At 34.6% G+C, this 22,553-nt stretch overlaps 1 protein-coding gene and 1 pseudogene across 2 annotated transcripts in view; both read right to left on the bottom strand.

Annotated features, from left to right (window-relative positions):
- Nucleotides 1-22,553, bottom strand: part of Stag1 (stromal antigen 1) — a 462,283-nt gene that overhangs the window by 70,289 nt on the left and 369,441 nt on the right. For both annotated transcript variants that reach the window (XM_004624996.2, XM_023705036.1), the window contains exons 16-21: nt 19,585-19,688; nt 10,098-10,190; nt 9,907-9,996; nt 9,550-9,753; nt 7,970-8,040; nt 6,229-6,316 (exon numbers count right to left, since the gene is read on the bottom strand). In XM_004624996.2, coding sequence (XP_004625053.1) covers nt 6,229-6,316; nt 7,970-8,040; nt 9,550-9,753; nt 9,907-9,996; nt 10,098-10,190; nt 19,585-19,688 — 650 coding nt within the window. The remainder of the gene's footprint in view (nt 1-6,228; nt 6,317-7,969; nt 8,041-9,549; nt 9,754-9,906; nt 9,997-10,097; nt 10,191-19,584; nt 19,689-22,553) is intronic.
- On the bottom strand, nt 19,864-19,963 carry LOC111814234 (annotated as a pseudogene).

Raw genomic sequence — 22,553 nt, 5'->3', positions numbered from 1 at the left:
GCCTGCTGGTCAGCTCAGCTGTTTAAGTGTCTGCTCATGCAAACGCAGTCAGGCGCAGCAGACTGCAGTTCAATCCCCAGCTTTACATGCCTTACCAGACCCGCCCTTAAGGCAGCCTGAGCCAGTCCAAAAAAAATCCTTCTCAAAAGTGTACCAATGAAATTAACTAAACAAACTGTAGTAACTTTTGATATTTTTAATAGGTTAAAAATTCATTAGCGCAGGGGAGGGTTTAAGCAATCCTTGTAACATAATCTCACTGGATGTGCTAAAAAAATATGAAAGGCACACAGAAACTGGTTCCAAAAGAGTCACACTGGTGAAAGCTGTAACAACCAGATCACCACAATAAATTCATGAATATTAAATTAACAAGCTGAGTAAAATAGGAATTCATGAGTTTTTAAACTGATAAAGAAACAGCCAGATTTAGTGGTATACGCCTGTAATCTCGGCACTCTAGGCTAAGGCAGAAAGACTGACAATTTGAGGCTACTTTGGACTGCACAGCAAATTAAAGGCCTGAATGGACTAATAGTGAGATCCTATCTTGAAGAAATAAAAATGTTTTTAAATGAATGAATTAATAATAAATAGGTTCAGGAAAGTTTATTCTTATAATACAGTACAAAATAATGTATATGAATGACAAATCATTATAAATATTTTTTAGATTACGGATATGAATCAATCAAACAACAACTATACAAATCATGTTAGGCAATTTAAAATATCAGCAATAACACTTTTTGTAATTATTTTTTTTTTTTCCAGACAGAGGTCTTATTATATTGCTTGGGCCCAACTTCAAGATTCTCCTATTTGATTTAGTGAGTCCAGATGAATTAGTGTCTGGTTTCTTTAACAAAAGAATTAAACAAAAATTTGTTTCTTTAAACAAAAATTTAACAAAATTTTAATATGGAATTATCTTGTCCACAGAAATTTTTATTGTTTTAGGGTAATAAAATATCACCTAAGTATTCTACAGTAACAAATAAGAATGAAAAATTCTTAAACATTACCTACATCTGTGAAGCTAGCATTTTAGTTTTCACCAGTGTCCATAGTATATAAAATAATTATTTCCATTCTCATAGAATTAAGATAATAGTTTACTCAAGTCTCTTAGACTCAGTCAAGTTTGGTGAATTCTCACCCTTTCCACTCCAATTTATATGTGAATACAGAAACTTTAAAACCTACTAAAGGTTCTCAATTTATTTAACTATGGTTCTGCTACAAAAACTAAGCCACACCATGTCCTGATATTATCAATACCTAGAATAGTACCTAGAAGAGTTATAATCATAAATTTTCATTATATAAAAGTTTTGGAATCACTTCAATAGTAATTTACAGCATTTTTCCTAGAAAAGCAATAATGTTTACCTTAATGTTAAAATTTTAGGATAAAGTACAGCTAAATTTCATTATTTTGGAGGGCACAAGATGGTGGAATAAAGGCACCCAGCAGTAGTCTGCTCCTTCCCAGGACAGAATTAGAAGCAACAGGTGTGCAGCAGCATGTGGAGGTGAGAAACTGTGGGAGAACACTGGAATTCAATGGCAGAACATGGAAATCTGATAAAATCCAGAGTCTTGAAAGAATAGCATAGCAAGAGAAACAAAATACCCCAGCACCTATCTCCTATGAATGTGTCCTCTGTGGGTGTAAAAGGGAAAGAGTCATAGTAAGTTTTATCTGTGAAGATGGCACCTGCCAGACACATCCTTAACAGATAAGAGACTTAGACCTGCCCCTAGATCTGTACAGTGGGCTGGCTTTAGAGAAGCTGTTCACTCACATTCTAAGATAAGGTAGTTGGGATCTTTCATTATAAGAATGCTGATTTTTGAGTCTGTACTGCTCTGGCAGATGAAATCTCTGCATATTCCCATCTGGGATCCTCTGGTTATTTCATGTATCTACCTCAAAAGACAATCCTGGCTCATGGGAGTGACTCTGACACAAACATGCTAGGAACACAACCATGTTATTGGGGAATATGGGCATGACGAAAAGGTAGCAAAGGACACCATTCTCTACAATTGGGGTTTAGGGAATCTATCTCTGACACCAACAGTGTGAGCAGTTACATGTGATTTTCTATGGGTCAAAACCTAGGGTGGTAAGCAATTCATTTTTTGCTGTTCCCCTTGTAGCACAAAACTGTAATTCCACTATTATCCTCTGCTGTCCCACTGGTGCTCCAACTTTTTCTCCACTCCCAGCATGTGCAGCCAAAAAAGATCTGGAGAAGTGTACCAGGCAATGCCAAAATTCTGTGCTCTGTCAGGTGGAAACTCAACAGAGGATTTCAACTGTTTGAGCTGGAATTCATTGCTGTTCAACATCTGGTTGGTACAACTGAAATAACTGAGGTAGCAGAGGTGGTACAACCGAGCTGGCATAACCCCACTAACCAACATCTTGCTTATAGGGTGCATAATTTAAGACGACATGAAGAGCAGTTTTGCTTGGCATAAGCCATAATCATTTCTTCCACTTTTTAATTATTATTTTTGTGGTGCTTGGGATCAAACTCAGGACTGTGGGTGAGTAGCTCTCTGTGACTGAGATACAGTCCTAAACCAGCTGAGAGGAAATGTCCATCTATAACCACAACTTAGTCCTGGCCCCAGTGGACACTGCTACTTCAAGGACAGGAGAGGCAAAAGCTCCTGGCCACCAACCTGCCCAATGGTAGTTATAACTAGGGGGTGTCTGAGGTCCTCTTCTTGAGTAGACATTCCCAAATAGCAGTAGAGGGGAATAACATACCCTTTGGCACTATACATGAGCTCTATTTGTATTTGGTCAGGTCATGTGTTGCTGACAAAACTGCAGGTATCGTAGAAGGGGAACTACCACTGTGTCTTCATCTTCCCCCATTAAGCACCTACATCTGTACCAGTTTCTAATGAGAGGACAAGAGCTTCAAGTCATTCACCACAATTCACACAACTATCATAACCCTTTTTTAAAAAAAATTTATAGATGGTCTTTCTATGAAGTCCAAGCTGGCCTTGAACTTGCAGGATCCTTTTGTCTCTGCTTGCTGAGTGCTGGATTTATAGATATGCACCACAATGCTTGGCACAATTGCTTTCAGGTAACAACCAATATCAGGAGCACATGGAAAGCTATCAGCCAACAGGGGCTACCACTCCCATTCTAGGAGCAACCATACCACATCCACATACTCTGCTGGCTATACCATACCTGCCTATAATACCAAAGTGTATGCACATTTGTAAGAACTGCAAAGCCAGTGGGTATCTGACTCTGATGTGTTATGCCCCATTCCCAAAACTGTTTATCAAAGCTGAAGAAGTTAAAGGGTGATTACATTATGGTGACCAGCTATAAATCAACTCAACATTGCAAAAGAAACATACCCTAAGACACATCATCAGGCCAAAGGTACTACTAAGAAGGTCATCATACAAAAGCAGAAGAGAGCAGAGCATGGTAGTACATGTCAATTATTCTAGAACTTGAGTGCCTGAGGCAGGAGTATTACTGTAAGTTCAAGGCCCACCTGAGCTCCATAGTGAGTTGAAAGCTAGCCTGAACCAGATAGTAAACCTTGTCTCAAAACACCAGAAAACAAAACAAACTAAATGCCCCCAAATCCAACTAAGCAACAACAAAAAATGAAGACGACAACAACACACACAGAGGGAGAAGAGATAGCCATTCCAATAGATGTACAAATTCATCATACAAACCTAAGTAAAATAGGCAGGGTGATATGTGCCTGTAATTCCAGCACTTTGGGAGGCTGAGGCAGAATGGTCACAAGTTTGAGCCCAGTCTGGTCAATTTACCAACTTAGCAAGATTCAAAAACACCACCACTACCGTCATGCTGGTGCTACAGTATACCCTGAAGGCCCTGGATTCAATCCTCAGTATCAAAATAAAACAAATAACATCAAAAATCAAAATACAAGAAGTATCTAACAATGATAATGAAGATAACTCCTGAAGTTTTTAACTTTCCGTCTCCAAAGACAGCCAAGTAAATGGAATGCCTGATAAAGGAACGATTTCAAAAGCTTGATGAAATTCAAGAGAATACAGATAAATGACAAAATAAAATGAAGAACATAAGACAGGATATAGATGAGAAATTCAGCAAAGAAACAGAAATAAAACTGGACAGGTATCTCAGAAATAAAAAGCTAAAAAAAAAAAAAAAAATTCAACTGAAAGCCTTAATAATGGCCTGGCTGAAACAGAAGAAATAATATTAGAGCTTGAAGATAAGTCTTCTGAAATATTACATTCAGACAAAAAATAAGGAAAAGGAGAACAATGAAGATCCTGGAACATCATTAAAGGGTCAAACATCCACACAATCAGCATACCTAAAGGAGAAGAAATAAAGGTCAATGGCATAGAAAACCTATTCAATGAAATAACAGAAAAAATTCCCAAATCTGAGGAAATAAATGGGTATCTAGGTAAAAAAGACCATTATAACCTCAAAGAGACATGATCAGAAAATAAACTCTCCATGACACATTAAATTGTCAAAATTACAGGTCAAAGAATATTAAGATCTATAAAACATTAAAGGCAAAGCCATTAGATTACCAGAGGATTTCTCAGTGGAAACACTAATGGTCAGGAAGACACAAAATAATGTATTTCAAATCCTGAAAGAAAATAACTGTAAATCAATTCTCTTTTTTTTGGTACCAGGGATTGAAATCAGAATCTTGTGCATGCCAGGCAGACACTTATACCGCTGAGCTATCTCCCAGGCCCAAACCAATTCTTTAGAATTTAAGGAGAAATAAAGATCTTCCAAGATTGGGATTAACTAAGGGAATTCACAAACACAAGAACAGCCTTACGAAAGACATTTAAGGGACAGGAATACAGCTCACCAACACAGGGCCTGCCTGGCAAATGTGATGTCATGTGTTCAATTCCTGGCAGCCACCCCCCACCCAAAAAAACAAAACAAAACAAAACAAAACAAACCCCCTCACCCCCAAAACTCAAAAGCCAAAACAACCACAGACATTTAAGGATTGGGGATTGTGGTGCATGCTTGTAATCCTAGCATCTGGAGCGTCAGGCAGAAGACTTGTGTGAGTTCAAGGTCATCTAGGACTTCATAGCTGAGTCCACAAACTGCTTGAACTAGAGTGCCATTTCAAAGCAAATACACTGAAAAAGAGATGCTTACGAGAATTCTACATGCAGAGTTGAAAAAAAAGATAAGCATCATCATGAGAACACATGAAAAAATAAATCCCACTAAAAGAGTACACAAAGGAGAAAAATGGAAGGAATCAAATGTCAGTACAGCAAACAATCAAACCAGAAAGATGAATAAGAGCAGAAATAAATATATTCAAAACAACTAGAAGGAAAACAACAAAATGACAAGAACTAGCCCATACTTTACAATGGTAACTCTAAACACAAATGATCTTAATTCTCCAATTAAAAGACAGACTGGCTGAATGGATTTAAAAAACAAACTCAACAAGAAATCCAAGTCAGTTCTAAAGACATACACTAAAAGTAAAAATTGGAAAATGATTTTCTAAGCTAATATAAATGGAAAGCAAGCTGGAATAGCTATATTTATACTTAACAAAATACTCTGAAGAGACAGAGGTCACTATATTATGATCGAAAGATGAACTGATCAAGAAGACATGATTTTTAATATATGCACCAAATGTTGGAGCATCCAATTTTATAAGTTAAAAAAATACTAGACTTAAAGAGATAGACCCACACAATAACAGAAGACTACAATGCCTTACTCCAATCATGATAGACCATCTCACCCCTCAGTCCCCAATTATTAGAATTAAATTACACTATAGATCAAATGGACTGAACAGCACTATCTGAAAGTACAAGGAAGACCACTAGGGATTAGGAGGGGGCTTTAACTGGGGAACAGGTGGAAGAAGACTGGATGGACATGATAAATACACTGCATGTATGCATGTATCATAATGAATCTCATTAATTTGTACAATTACTATGAAACTTCAGAAAGTTCTCTATTTTTCTCTGCTCTAACATATCTGAATGCACCTATCTATGGTATGCAAAACTATGGTAATAATTCTAAAAGGGGGTAGATACATTAAAGAATTACCTACTTCCTATAAAAGACTTTTGACAATCACCCGATTTTACGGAACCTTACCTTTTATAAGACAGAAAAAAATATCAGTAAATCCCTACCTGTTCTGGCATAGCTCCATGTTCAATTCCAGTCTTCAATAATCTGTAGCAATTACCAAACAGATCCCATTTTGTGAGATCATGAGCACTAAAATAAACAAAAGATGCATTAACTTTATTCTATAATGAACAAATCTTAAGCTCAATTGTATTAAGAAAATAACTTCCTTTTTTAAAGAGTTGAAAAAGATCCATAAAGTGCATGTGTGGTGGTTGTGGTGGTAGAGCAGAGACAAAAAATAATAAAAAACAGCTTCATTACAAAAACCGACAGCAATAAAATATCTACCACATGGTTAATCTAAGTTCATGAATAACCTTTACATGAGAAATCTCTCTTTTTAAATATATTTTAAACAAATCCATTCATAATTTAAAAATATAAGGCTATGTGTAAATCATGACAAGATTTGTGTTTATGAAGAAAATAAAGGCAAAACTAGGGGAAAGGAAAAATGGGAAAGAAATTTGTAAAGTGAGGCAGAAAGATTGGGTTTGAAACTAGCCTGACTACATAGCTGACACCATGTCTCCAAAAAACAAACAAACAAACAAACAAACAAACAAGTAGTACAGCTCTTTCTATGCGCTGAAGACTTCTGAACAAAAGTTTAAATTGTCAAGAACTCCACTAAAAATTCTCCTTTTGATTCTGGCTGCCATGTCTTTAGATGAGAAAATATTTTTTTAAAAGAGTTCGTTTTTCCAGCTGGCCAAATAGCTCAGTAGATTAAAGCATATGCTTAGGCAGAGGCAGTGGCTGGGTTTCCATCCCCGCCGTGCTGTGCTGGCTCTTCCCCTGGGGTGTGCTGAGATGTTGACTGAGACTGGGCATGGTGGTGTGCACCTGTAATTCCAGCTCTTTGGGAGGCTGAACACAGGCGGATTACTACAAATCCAATCTACATAGTGAGACCCTGTAAACCCTTAATAAAAAGTACACACACACACACACACACACACACACACATACAAGTTCGTTTTTCTATGGAATTTCGAAAATATACCTGTGTATAAATAAAATGCTTAGATTCACTCATTCATAGAGTTGCCTTGGCTGATCCTGAACTTGTGGGCTCAACTGATCATCTTGCATCAGATCAGACAGGCTGGCATTATAGGAATGTGCTACCAGACAGATTAAAAGCTTTGAATTTCAAAAGACTGCTTTTAAAATGTAAAGTATTAGTTAACCATCATAATCAAATTTTCTTTTGACAACAAAGTTGTTTTCCTTTTTTCATGGACTAGATAAGCATATTTCATTGCTTACTTACAAGAGCTTTCTTTCCATTTTTCTTTCTATTCTTTTTTTCTACTCTCAACAATTAGCAAGAATGTAATACAGTGTTAACTGTTATCATCATCTGTACAGTAGATAGCTTTAATTTATTCCTCTTTTCTAATGGAAATTTCATATCCTCTGAAATTTCATATCTTCAAATCCATACCAGTATTTAGCATGATTTTTAAAGACATCAATTAAAAATGATACATATAAAATTCTGCAAATTAAGCTCATCTAAATTTGTTACAGTGAGTACATTAAACAATCAGATTAATAAATTATATACCTTAATTAATATAATTCAGCTGGAAAGACTGAATAATCTAGAAAAAATAACATCAATATTTCTCTAAAATTTCCCACTGTTATATGAATACTAAGCACTATAATCAGCTTGCACATATGGGTTAGTGTAAACTATTCACTATATCTTCTTTAAATAAAATGACATACTTGTGGAAAGAAGTTAACCGCTTTAAGGTGGAAAGAACATTGTAAATATCATCATCATCAGCCTCTTCACCCTATAAATAATAAGCACCTCATTAACATAACTAAAATTCACAATGAAGTCTATTAATACTTAACTGAAAAATTCTTTATTATGTAAGTAGTACACATTCATGGTAGACAAATAAAACCAAATACGAAAAATCCCCCATGATCTCCATATCTAGAAATCAGCAATTTACGTATTTAAATGTGATCAACATAGTTTCATTTCATTTTTCTAATGAGTACTACAAATACATTCTTTGACACTGCTGAATGAGAAGATTTTTCAGTTTTTTGTGCTTTTTTTTTTGGTGGGACTTATATTGAGCCCACAACCTAATGTGTGGTAGGTATAGCTACTAGCTAGTAGGTATATAATACTAGCATTGGGTTACACTTCTTTCTTGAATCATTTTTAATCATTACTTCAAAGATTCTACTTGAGCTAGACATGATGTACATTTGTAATACTGGTACTGGAAGGCTGGGGCAAGTGGAACTCAAGCTTTAACTGAGTTTGGGAAACTTACTGTGACCCTGTCCTAAAATAAAAAATAAAGGACCTGGGATGTTGAAGGCCCTGGGTTCCAGTCTCAGTAAGTGGGCCTGGGAGTGGATTTCACTGATTTTCATTTATATCTATAATCTGAAATTCATAATGAAAAATTATGTTTGAAAAATATGAAAAGTTCAAATAATAGGAAAAACACCTTTTAAAATAAGTTACAGAAATTAAAATGAAAATCTGATCAGCCTAGTTGTCAGTGCATAAAGAATTACTGAATTCTAGATTGCCATATACATTGGGAAGAGAGAGCAAGTAGTTATCCTAGAAATAACTAGAAAAATAAATTGCTATTATAGTGTACTGCTTTCAAAGTGATTATGCATCCCTTATCAGTACATTTAATTTGCATGTCCTATTCATCAGCATATTATACTATTTCAGTGATACTGGAATGGAAATTAGGTCCCAGAATAGGAAATAAAATGGGTTAAGAAAAAGTTGACCTTAGGAAGACTTTCTTTGAAAGAGGGAAATCTGCTAGGTATAGTGGTGCTTGCCTGCAATCTCAGCACCTGGGAGGCTGAGGCAGCAGGATCACAGCAAGTTTCGGGCCAGCCTGGGCTCTATAGTAAGGTCAAGGCCAGCCTGAACTATACAATGAGACCCTGTTTAAGAAAACAAATCACTACACCTCTCAAATCAACTAATGGCTTCCAAAAACAAGTAAAACAGGTATTAAAACAAAAAAGAGGGAAAAACAAAGGTAGCATAAAAATAACCTTTTTTGGTAGCAGGACTCAAACTCAGGACCTTGAACCCAGGCAGGTGCTGTGCCAGTGCCTGTCCCCAAAAATAACCTATTTAGATCGATCACTATAGAATTCACTGGCAAAATGATGTTTCTAGGTTCTAAAAGGACTAAAGAGTTCTACTGGGTTTTATTTTGCATCAGAAATAGTTCATATACTCAGCTATCCTAAATAATTGCTAGCCCAAACTATTGTTTAAACACATTAATTTCAGAACAGACCTCTTGTAACAGGTCTTCCACTGAATGATTGAATCGGTCTACAAACTCATCAATCAGCTGACTCCGAGCTATGTCAACTCTGTTCTGGATGGTATATTCTTCACTGCATAAGATGCTATAGGTTTTACTGCAGGCTTCTAGGACATCTGATTCTACATGTTTCTCCACAACAAATTTAATCTGTTTTAACAAAGCATCCAGATGCTAAGGACAAAGAAAAAAAAAATGGTTAATACTTAATGATGTCAAAAGTCAGCACATGCCAAGTAACAAATACAGAAATATCAATACATGAAAATAAAATAATGCACTTACTGAAACTACTTATGAAATATAATTTGAATTTCAGTATCTTACCTTTTCCATTCTACCTGTGCTGTAGATTTCTAGATCAAAGTACTGTGGAATTTGTAGCAAGTTTGCTACCTTTTCCGCATCTGCAGAATACTGGAATAAGAAGCAGCAAAGAAAAAGTGGTAACTATTTTAATAGCAGACTGAAAGCAAAGTCAGTGGTATGTTACCACAGAATTGTAAATCAGGCTGTACCTTTGATAGTAACATAGGAAGTGTTATAATAAAATGCTCGGTCAATTTGTTTCTATCATCAATTTGAGTTTTCCTTTCTTTGGCAGTTAGCACCTAGAAATAAAATGGTAAAAGAGTAAGAGTGTCAATGAGCTGATTTATGAATCCAAACTGTTACACAAAATGATGAAGGAGTGGTAAATAGAACTAAAAATAAATATATCTAGTTTTAAGCAAATTTATTTAACATACATCATTATTAAATAGCTAAAGTTCTGGTAAATTATCATTTGTTTAACTTAAATGAAAACACAAATATTTCTATAGAATAAATTTTAAAACGCTGAAATAAAATATTTTTCTAGTTTAAATGTCAATGTTTACAGCAATCTTCCCTACGTTGAATACAAATTTTTTTTTAAAGTATAGTTTTTTGATATTACCAGAAGCTAATCATCATATATTTTCAAAGCATCCATGAATGATATGTCTAGATTAATTTCTATTTGTGTCTCCTTATAAGTAAGCTCATAAATCTGTTCTAAAGAAAAGTATAGCCCATGGTCGTACAACAAATTTAAGTTGATAATGTTTATCGCTTTAGTTTGTATCAACTTGTTAAACCACAAGTGATTTCAAAAATAAAATATTAAACTGTAAGCTCAGTCTCAGGTAATTTCCCCAAAGTATTCTGCGTTTTGTTATTTTCCTGAAGGTATTTACCATCACGGTTTCATAAACAGAAATATGCCAACACAAAATGCCACTATAAATGTAGATCTCAAAATGAGAAAGAAGATGCATTTTTATGATTTTATATAATTAAGAGGTTGAATAACACTTTGGAATGATTTACCAATTACTTTGTCTACTTCTGGGCAAAGTAATTAAGGGAATAATACATATAGAAGAATATATAATTAGGAATAGATTAAAAATATTAAGATATCATAAAAGTCATGTGACTATGTATAAGAAGTCTAAGGATATATCTGCATTATTTTCTCATTATCAGACACTGTTTATACAGAAACTCATCTACTCCTCTCAATACATCTGATGAAATGGCAAAAACAGCATGTCATCACAGAAAGAGGAATCTGACAATATCCAACAAAATCGTATGTATATATTTCCTATGATGTAGAAATTCCATTTCTGGCAATGCAACCTTATCAGCACAGCTATTTTAATAGTAGACTGTAAAAAGATGACACATGCACACTATTTTTCTTCTTGTCTTTTTGAGACAGAGTCTCACAATGCAGTTTAGGCTGGCTTTGAGCTCACTTTGTAACTTAAGCTAGTCTAGAACTCTCAAGGATCCTGCTGTCCCAGCCTCCTGATTGCTGGGATTACAGGCATATGTGACCACGCCCGACCCACATTCATTATTTCTAGTAGCAAAAATCTAGCAATAATCCAAAACTTCATTGTACAGCAAATGAAGAAAATGAAGTTATTCAAATAGTTATGGAGTACATCCAAGATACACAGTTAACAACCACAAAAAGAAATCAGAAGAGTACATAATGTTCCCTATCTTTTGTAGAAGATTGACAAGCAGGAAGAATGGCGAATAAGAATACATTTATTTATATGAGTACAAGCATTAACTATATGTATGCAAAAATGAAGTACTGGAAGGTTAATTTATAACACAAATTTAAATGGTTACTGGAATAGAAGGTAGAAAAAGGTATACAAGTAAGATTTCTATGAATACATATTTTTACTTGGTTTTTACTTATAATATTTACTTCTAAAAGCAGAAAAACCTTATCATTTAAAAGGTAAAAAGTCAGGCTAAATTTGAATCTGAAATAATGAATGCAGAAATTATAACTTGCTAGTAATCAATATTCACAGTGGTAGGATTTTGATTTTTATCTCTTTATTAAAAGGAACCATGGCTCAAGGGAGAAACTATGGATTCCTGTGCTAGGGTAATCAGGCTTCATGATGAATGATTTCTACTTCCAGGTCTTCATGCCCATGCAGTCTTTCGCCTCAAATAAGGCTGACTTGTGGGACCAACAGGATGTTATAGAAACTAAACTTTAATTTTTTTCTTTTTAATGTATTTTAATACAGGGTCTACAGGGTCTTGCTACATAGCCTCCCAAGTGCAGGGATTATAGGCATGTGCCATCACACCCAGTCTCAATCACAGTCTCAGCGCACTCTGGGGATAGGGCTGGCACAGCATGCGGGGATTGAACCCTGGCCGCTGTGCTCTGCCTAAGCAGGTGCTTTACTCCACTGAGCTAGCTAGCCCTAAATTTTAATTTTTTAAAAATTATTATTTAAATTTTTTTTTTACACTACTCAGGATTGATCCTAGAGCCTTACACACACTAGGCAAGTGTTCCACAACTCAGCTACATCAGTAGTATGATATGGTGATAGTGTGTGATTTTTGAGAGTTGGTCATAAGAAGACATGGCATGGCCCACCTAACTGTCTATTCATTACTCTGAAGAGGTCAGCAGCCATATCCTGAGAAGACTCATGTGGAGAAGAGCCAAGATCTCCTTCTAGTTATGTAGGTGAACTCTGCAATACCAGTCAAGCCTTCAGGTGCTAAAACAAGGACTAACATCTGGACTAACCCTAACACAAGGACCTTACAGCTAAGCCATCATTGTGAAAGTCTGGCTCACAAGAATTGTATACAATAATGAAGGCTTATTGTTTTAAGACTAACTTTTGAAACAGTTCACTACATGTAGAAAGTAAATCTGGGCATTTTGTTCTGAAAGAAAAGCAAGAAAGTACTAAAAAATGAAACTATATGTGAACAGACCAGAAATTAGCCTGAAGGGGCTATCAATAGTTAGTGTTGGGCCATATTTTTGTTATGGAAAATCTAAAAATATTCAAACCATTACAATAACCATTTGCACTCTGTAAATCTTGTTTTAGCAAGTGTTTTGAAAGACTTTCATTCCAGTAATTTTTTAAGGCAAATCTTTGCATGTAATTTTACCCTTAAATATTTAAGTGAATGTCCCTAACAGAAAAGGGATCAAAAATAAAGCTTATCCTACCAATTCACCGCTAGTTTCAAAAACCTGCTAAAGATTCTCAAGATCATTGCCTTAACCATCTTGTGCATATAAACATATGGCTTTGCCTCTGTCATGTTTCCTAGCTTTTCTCCTTGCCCTCGTTGTTTAATCCGTAAGTTCTCACTTTCCTTTTAATTGCTATACCTTTCTATTTTTATTTCTTCTTTTGAGTTCTTACACTAGGGAGCCTATATGATATTTACACATGTGGGTCTGGTTTATTTCACTTATGAGTATATTTTCAAGTGGCATCCACTTGAATATAAAGGCTTTGAGCTTATCATTCTTTATAGCTGAGTAATACCCCATTGTATAGAAATACATCATTTTCATCCAGGGAATACAAATGAAGGACCATTTTGTATCTGTATATACAAAATAGCTAAGATAGATACACAGCTTTCTCTTAATTCAATGAGAAGAAAGATTTGTGCTAATAGTGTCTGGACAAGATATCATGTCTGCATCTTGTACTATGAATAACCACTATGAAGACAACAATATGCAATGTATTAATTATTGAAACTGTCCTACTAATCAGTTTTGAAACTGTCTTATTGCTGTTTCTCAGTAAAATTAATTAAAAAAATAAAGCTTATCATCCTCAACAAGTGCATAACAAGATCCTGTCTCAAAAAAGCCAAAACAACAACAACAAAAACCCCAAACCAAAACAACAAACCACACAATCAAACAAACAAAAAACAAACCCTAAAATAAAACAAACCCAAAATCAGTATAATTAAGTTTAATCAATGGATTCAGTTCGTTTCAGATCACATATACACTTTGAAGTTTCCCATTACCTTTTCATTAACTACAGGCCACTGATGATGTTGGCTAGATCCATTATTTGCATACGAAAATACTAGCATTTATTCCAGCATTACTCCATTTACTACTAGTGGCACCTCTACTCAAAAAGTTTGCCTCACCAGTTATTTCGTTACCTAGGAATGTTAGTATCACTAATTCAGGAAAAGGAAGTATTATACATTTTTATGGTATAATAGCAAGTATAAAAATTATCCTTCTGGCTGAAAATGGAAGCACATCCCTGTGATCCCAGTATCTTAGAAAAGACAGGAAGGTCACAAATTTGAGTCCTGCCTGGGTAATTCAGGAAGTCTCAAAATAAAACAAGAGCTGAGAATGGATCGCAGTGTGAAGACCCTGGTTTCAGTCTCAGCACTGGAAGAAACAAAGCAAAATAGTACAAAAAATAAAAACACACAAAACAAAGCAAAAACTTAGTGAGAGAGAGAGAGAGAGAGAGAGAGAGAGAGAGAGAGAGAGAGTGAGCGCACTAGTGAGCATGAAGATACAGACAGAAAGACAGCTTGAATACATGATCCATGATCCTCCTGCCTCAGCCTTTCAGGTAGGATGATTACAGGTATGTATTATCATGTTCAGCTAAAAATTATTCTTTCCCCAAACCTGTAACTTAATCTGAACAAATCAAGCCCTTAGAATTAGTGATAGAAAATTTACGATCAAGAAAAAAATTAAAGTGTTTAACAAAAGAAATGAGAAGGAAAAACATGCCTCCCTAGGTTGTATTCATTTGAGAAATAATGAATTTTTTTTTTTTTTCAGAACCAGGGATTGAACTCAGGCCCTTGTGCTTGCCAGGGAAGCGCTTATTCTACTGAGCTATCTCCCCAGCCTCCCCTTTTTTCTTTTTCTTTCTTTCTTTTACTAACTCTTAACTATTGAACAATTTCTCCTGTCAAATTTCTCAGTTGTTTTATATATCTTGGGGCTTTGTATGTATGAACATATACATACATATGTATATTACATACATAATTGTAGATTTTCCTAATGTATTGACTTATTTATAGGACATTCTTTTTGTTTCTAGTGACATTCTTTGTTTTAAGCCTATAATAATGCTTTCTTCACATACTCACTTTATGACTTTTTGTCACTCTTTTTACCTTCAACATATTTTCAATTTCCAATCTGATCCAAGCTGATAAACCTTAATTTTTTTTATACTGAGGACTGAATGAACTCAGAGGCACACTAACACTGAGCTACTTCTCCATCCCTTCTTACCATTTCAAAAAAGAAGACAGGGTTTTGCTAAGTTGCCTAAGCTATTTTCAAACTTGAGATCTTCCTGCCACAAAGTACAGCTTCAAATCTCTGTATTTTGATTGGAATCCTCCTTCTCTCATATTCTTTTCTGATACTCAGGATTAAACCTAGGGCTCCTGCATGCTAAGCAAGCATCCTTCCACTCAATACATCCTCAGCCCTTAAAATAATTTCTGATATTCTTGAATATATGTCACCTTGTCAGCTGTTAATTGTAATTTTTATGTTTCATGTCTTTTATTTCTCTTTTAGTTACTCTTTATCTTTTTGGAGCTGAACACTTTTTCTATACTACTATGATTTCTCTTGACAATGCCATCATTTCAGTTTTAGGGATTAAAACACTTATCTCTAACCTTAATTGATTTCAGCTTAATATTGAATTAACTTCAGCAAAATATCGTGATATTTCTCCAGTGAAGTTCCATATTTTTTCATTATTTTGAGTTAATTTAGTACTAATTATTATGTGCATATATTATAATCTCAACACAACAGCACTATACAACACTACAGAATAATTACTGATTTAAATAATCTCATGCCTCATTAAAAATTAAGATTGAGATCTGAGAAACTACATCAAGGTCAGGAATGTGTAATGCAAAACACATGGTTGAATAACTCTCATCTTGGTCTTCTAAATGTGTACCATACGTAATGTCTTATCAATTATTATATTGTCTTTAAAAGAAGTTTTAAAAAGATTTCCTGAAAACAAGCACCAATATGCAAATATTTCTACAATCTTGTATAACTGTTAATCTGATAACAGATTTGGCAATAAAAATAGATAATATAAAAGCCATTGTTAATTAGCTATTCCTGTTTTGAAAATATATATGTATTTTTGTAAGTTACCCTGTTTCTTTTTTTGTTTCTGCTTCTGTTTTTAGTCTTCAAAATAAAAAAAATAAAATTTTAAAAAACGAGGTAAGAAAATAGAAAAAGTTAAGGTTTTCTGAAAGTGTTAGTAATTAGTTATCTGTCCAGTCTTACATAACTATATTAATCTACGCAACAGATCTGATGGTAAAAACAGATAATATAACAACTATTGTTAATTAGCTATTCTTGTTTTGAAAATCTGTAACATATGTACTACTATGTTGTCATATTTCTTTGTTTCTATTTATTTTTACTCTTGAAAATAATAAAATAAAAAAATTAAGAGAAGAACAATACATATATATACAATCTTTTATATCCACCCATAGATTAGAGTTACCATTGCATGATATTCTTTACTACTTGAGATGCTCATTTTAATATATTTTGTAAGGTAGATCTTCTCTCAAGTTTTTGTTTTTTGTTTATCTGCAAATGGTTTTAATACACTGTCATTTATGAAAGATACATTCCTGGGTTTAAAATTACTTGGTTCTCATTATTAAAATTCTTTTCTTCTCATACTTTTATGTAATTCTTTGAATACATTTTCCATTACTTATTTGAATTCATTTACAATACGGGCACTAAAGTAGTTTTCTGCTAAACATAACATCTGAACCAAATGAGAGGGCATTCCTATAGTCATTGTTTGTCCCCTAGCCCCAGTAAGGTCACAGTTTCTTTGCATGCATGTTAATTTTTCTTTAAATTTTTTTAAGATAATATAGTAATTACGGCTTTTAAACTTTTTGGAAAGAAGTTTTAGTTTTAAAGTAGTTTTTTTCTTCAGTAAGTGAACACCTGAAATCTGCAGGAGTTACATTCTTAGTGCACACATGAATTTTGAAAAAAAAAACCCCATGGATTACAGATATGGTAAAAAAATACCTGGTAAATGTCTATTTCTATAGTTTAAATCCTAAATATGCTGCCTTTTGCAGTTATGTAATTAACTTAATAAACACTTAGAAAGTGCAGGCATTTTGCAGCATCTTAAGGCTTTCAGAATAAAGCCCAGAACACCTGAGCTAGCTACACAGCACAGAAACATCTTAGGACGTAGAAATGCTGGTGCATCTGAGGGAGATGGTTTACAGGGCAGCATCCAATCAGCAGCAAGGAAAACTGAATAATGCTGTTGTATTGGCTACTTGCAAGCTTCCTGCCAAAACAACTATGGAGGATATACACAGTTTTCCTGAAACGATGGGGTTTCAGTGACCAATTACTGGGTCCTAAAGAAAAATTACCAACAACTGAGGCTTAGAACTGTGAACTATGACTTCATGAGAATATACTACACTACAGTAAAGGTCTTTACACTGAGCTACATTCCCATTTTTTATTTACAGTATAGAGGACTGAACCCAAGGCCTTTACACTGAGCCATATATACAACCCTTTTTAAAATTCTAAACTTGGCATGGTAGTGTATGCCTATAACCCCAGCACTTGAGAGAATAAGGCAAGAGAATCACCATGACTTTGAAGCCAGCAAGACCAGCCTAAACTACACAGCTAAACCCCACTAACACACACACACACACACACACACACACACACACACATATTTTGAGACAATATCTTGTTACATCACCAAGTTGTCCAGGTTGGGCATGATCTTACAATCCTCCTGCCTCAGCCTCTCAAAGTGCTGGGATTACAGATGTGAGCCACATGCCCCACCAAATTTAATGTTTTTCAGAACAACTTTAAACTGTTCGCTTCACTTCCTCTGTGGTGCATGGATTCTATCTTGCTCAAAAAAAAAAAAAAAAAAAAAAAAATTATTTTGTCATCATGCTGTATTATTGAGTACAGATGATTTCTTCAAAATTTTTATTATTTTGAGTCTTAGTTCATCATCCTAGGAAACTCTGATATATTTGAAGAAATTAGTTGTCTCTTAGTGATGCATCTTGAAATCGTATTCACATACCTCAGTTTAGTAAGATTTGCCACTCTCAGAAATGATCTATTATACATTACAGAGGATATTCAAAATTACGCCAGTTTTTATCTTTGGCTTGACTTTCTGTTGGATTCTTTAAAGTTGCCCAGTCATCCAGGGATGTGTAGAGAGCTTATCAAATCCTTTCATGGCTTTCTAATTTCCATGATTTTTCAGTTATATTTTTGACTAATCTACCATTATTATAAACAGAATCACATCTTCACATTATCAAAACTGGGTGTTCAGTTTGTTTCCGCAAAGTTTGGAATTTTCAGTTAATAAAGCTATGAACTTTTATCAGTTATCCATATCCAATCCATTCTCTCAGATAAAAAAGCTATAGAAAGTACAACTCTGATAAAACTACAAATTTTACCAACAAGTTGTAGGGAACACACATGTACTGTATATAAAGCTGGAAAAAGAAGAACAAAGACTCCTGCTGCTTTTACCTGAAACCTTACCAGTGAAGAAAAAAAACTTTTTTTTTTTTTTTTTTTTTTTTAAGTAGGGGTTCTTTTTTTTTTTTTTTTTATTTTTTTTTTTTTTTTTTTTTTTTTAGTATAGGGTCTACAGGGTTTCACTACACAGATCAGACTTGTAGTGACTGTCCTGTATTCAGCCTACCAGCTGCTGGGATTACAGGCACGTGTCATCACACCCAGTCTCAGTCGTCCTCTCAGCACACCCTGGTGGCAGGGCTGGCGTGTCATGGGATGCCAGGGATCGAACCCTGGTCCCTGTGCCTGCCTAAGCAGGTACTATAGTCCACTGAGCTATCTGGCCAGCCCAAGAAAAGTGCTTCTGAATTTTTTTTTTTATCTTTGATAAATTGATCTTTCTGATAAAAAATTTTCCATGTTTATAGCTGTTATTTTTGCAGAGAGGACTTGCCTACTTCTTACCAACAGAGGAGAAACAACCTCTCCACCTATAATATCTCATCTAATACCTATAAGAAAGTTAAGAACACAAATATTCACCTAAGATTTCATAGCAATTAAACAAAGACATGTGGGCTGGCCAGATAGATCAGCAGACTAAAGCGCCTGCTTAGGCAGAGCACAGTGGTCGGGATTTGATCCCGACTTGCTGTGCCAGCCCCACCCTGGGGGCGCCTTGAGATGGTGAGTGAGACGTGGCGTGGTGGTGTGCGCCTGTAATCCCAGTGCTTGGGAGGCTGAAAACAGGAGAATCATTATAAATCTGGTCTATGTAGTGAGACCCTGAAGACTCTGCACTAAATAGAAAATGAAATAAATAAAAATAGTAAATAAACAGAGGAGAGCAAGTTCCTGTGTCAGCAGTCAGCCTCTGAGCTTTTATGCCCTTTTAAAATAAATGAATTTAGTAGATAGGACTCAAAGATGCAGCATCACAGCATGTACAACTTACAAAAATACTATTTATAGGGACACAAATAACAGTAAATGTTCTAATATGTTAATTACATTAAAAGTCTTTATTTGTCACTAATGTAACTTACTCTCTTGCCGGTACCTCTTCCCACTGGAGGATGTGCTTCAGCAGCTTGACGTATTGTACAAACCATTAGCTCTATTAATGCACTCTCCTGGCGGTCAGACATTGCTAAGGTGCAACAAAATACACGGGTATGAGTAGGACAGTTTTATAATAACTACTTAAAATGAACATAATTATATAAAAACTGAAGACATATTTTATTGCTAATTATTGCAAAGACTAAAGTTAAGCCCTATATTTTGATATTTTCTTTTTCTTTTGGCTATTTTCTATTTTTTAAAAAAATACAGCATGCTTCATAAATCTGCACATCATCCTTGCATAGCCGCCATGCTAATCTCTGTACTGCTCAAATTTTAGTATTTGTGCTGCTGCAGCATTTTGTTTCTCCCCTTTTAAACAAGTATTAGGTGTTTGCTGTCTTAAGACAAACAAGAAAGAATATGATATAAAATATCTGATACTTCTGAATATATGATCTTCTATTGTCATATTTTTGAGCTGGGTTACACTACAATTTTATTGCACATCTGTAACATCTTTTAAAAGCTCACAGAATTTTCTTGTTTCACCTAAATATCATACTATACATTGAACATTAATATATTTTAATTACCTTTCAAGTCAAAATACATATATGAATTATATCTTAAATAACAACGTGATTAGTCTTCTCTTTGTGGTCAAAACTATTTACAGATTTTGCATTGTATCAAAAATTCTGCAATAAACATGAATGCTTTCACACAACTAATAAAATTTATTTCTGTAGAGTACATTTCCAAAGGCAAAAGCCTCAATGATAAGAAATTTGAAGATTATTTATCACAATTTCTTTGTCTCTCTTTTTTGTTTTGTTTTGTTTACACAGCCCTAGAACTCACTACCCAAGCTGGCTTCAAATTCATGGTGATCCTCTTACTTTAGTTTCCCAAGTGCTGTGATTACAGACGTTGATCACCACACCCAACTATTTAATGAAATTTATACTTTCAACTGCAACGTTACAAGTGTTTGATTCTTTTATTACTGTCAGCACTCAATGATAAATTTTTGCCAGCCCATAGCTGTAAATAATACTTTAGCATGATTCTGCTCCATTTTTATCTACTAACTAGAGATGTATACTTTTATTTCTAAAAATTTTCTTTTGGACATGTTATCTCTTTGTCTTCCCTAGGGTGGTCTCAAAATCAAGGGCTCAACTGTCATCCTACCTTAACTTCCTGAGTATAGTAGAGACAGACTATGGATGTACACATGTCTTTTGATTTTTGTTTGTTCTTTACCTAAAATTTTCATTTTTCTTATCCATTTATGAGAACACTTTTGTGTTAGGGTAGTAATATAATATTTGACCTTTTTTTTTGAGACAAGGAACTAATACATAGTCTAGCCTGGTCAAGAATTTGGGATTGTCCTGCATCAGCCTAAGACCTGAGATTACAGATACGGACTATCACACCCAGCAAGAAACTTTTGTCTTTTGAATAATACAAGTATTTTCCCCCTCTGTTGTGTGTAGTCTGAAATTTTATTCCGTCTTCAAACTATTCTACAAAAATCACATCTGTCTCTTTTTGTTTTGGCTTCTTAGTTTCTTGCAATAGCTTCAAGGATTTCTCCCTTCTACAAAATAGATAATAGTTTTCATTTTTAGTTCTCCCCAGCTTTCTTTCTTGCTCTCATCTTTTATCCCTTCATTCTCATTGCTCATTTACTTTTATATCTTTAGATTGTTTGCATTTATTCATGCTGGTAACAGGATGGGCCTGTTTACTCTCACCAAAGAGTCAAATATTTCTCTACCACTATTAAATAAACACATTTCCCTATTAAATTTAAATGCCAATTTAAAAGCATGTTTTAGGCTTATACATTTATAATTTTTAAAATTAATTTTATTGAGAAAAAAATTGCAATGTGACAGCTTCAAAACAGGTTGGTAGGAGAGTTACAACAATTAATACATTGCACATTGCTGTCTTTGTAGTAGTCATTCATACCAGAAGAAGCAAACACGATATCCTGTCCAAACACTATTAGGACAAATCTTTGTTCTTATTGAATTAAGAGAAAGTAGCAATATATCTATTCTAACTATTCTGTATATATGGATACAAAATTGTTCATTTATATCTCCTTTTTTGTTTAGTTTTGTCAGAGATGGGTATTCCATTGTCAGCCAAATATTGTAGGTGCATGAGTTCAGCAAAATGTTCCAATATACTACAATAGGCCTCAATAGTAGTGGGTTATCCAAAGGACTGGCAATGTCTGAATTGGCTGACTTGAGCTTTCTGTGGCTCTGCATATTAACATGCCTTCACTTCTCCTACTCGTTTCCACAATTTTCCCCTGGATGGTTAAGACCAAGATAAAGCAAGACCTATATAACATGAAATGTAACTTTTGTATCTGACAATGTCAGTCACATCTCCTCAGGATTTATCCTGAGACTCTGTACCACATTTTGTAGATCCTTTGTCAGCGTCAGCCATGAGGATGAGTCATGGCCATTGCTTGGCCAATTTACTCTCTGTGAAAGCCTGAGAGAATGTTTTCTCTCCATGTGACTTTCCTTAGGCACATTCTACATCACTGAACACTTTCCTCTTTGACCCCATAATCTCCTTGATCAGAAAATCTGGGGCACAACTAAGGTACATGATGTTACAGTATAGGTTCTTCTATGTCCTGAGTCCTCACTGACCTGAAAGGCTAGGGCCAAAATGTTGGCTGTCCTTGCAGTCCTTCTTTTTCTCTAATTTTTGGTCTGCAAACTTAGGTTGTTAACCCTCCAGAAGAGAAGCTTATTATTACCCTACAACATATGCAGTTGTGTTTAACCTCACTGTCTGAATATCAAACATCTTAGGCATAACATGGAACAGATATTTTCTATCAAGTATTATATGTTAAGCTTTAAGTTGCTAAGAATATGGAAAAGAATTTAAAAAATTAAAAAAA

Source organism: Octodon degus, unplaced genomic scaffold (assembly GCF_000260255.1).
Source record: "Octodon degus isolate 3935 unplaced genomic scaffold, OctDeg1.0 scaffold00008, whole genome shotgun sequence".
Lineage (NCBI taxonomy): Eukaryota > Metazoa > Chordata > Mammalia > Rodentia > Octodontidae > Octodon > Octodon degus.
The sequence above is the reverse complement of the archived record's forward strand: the minus strand, read 5'-3'. Positions and strand labels throughout refer to the sequence as shown.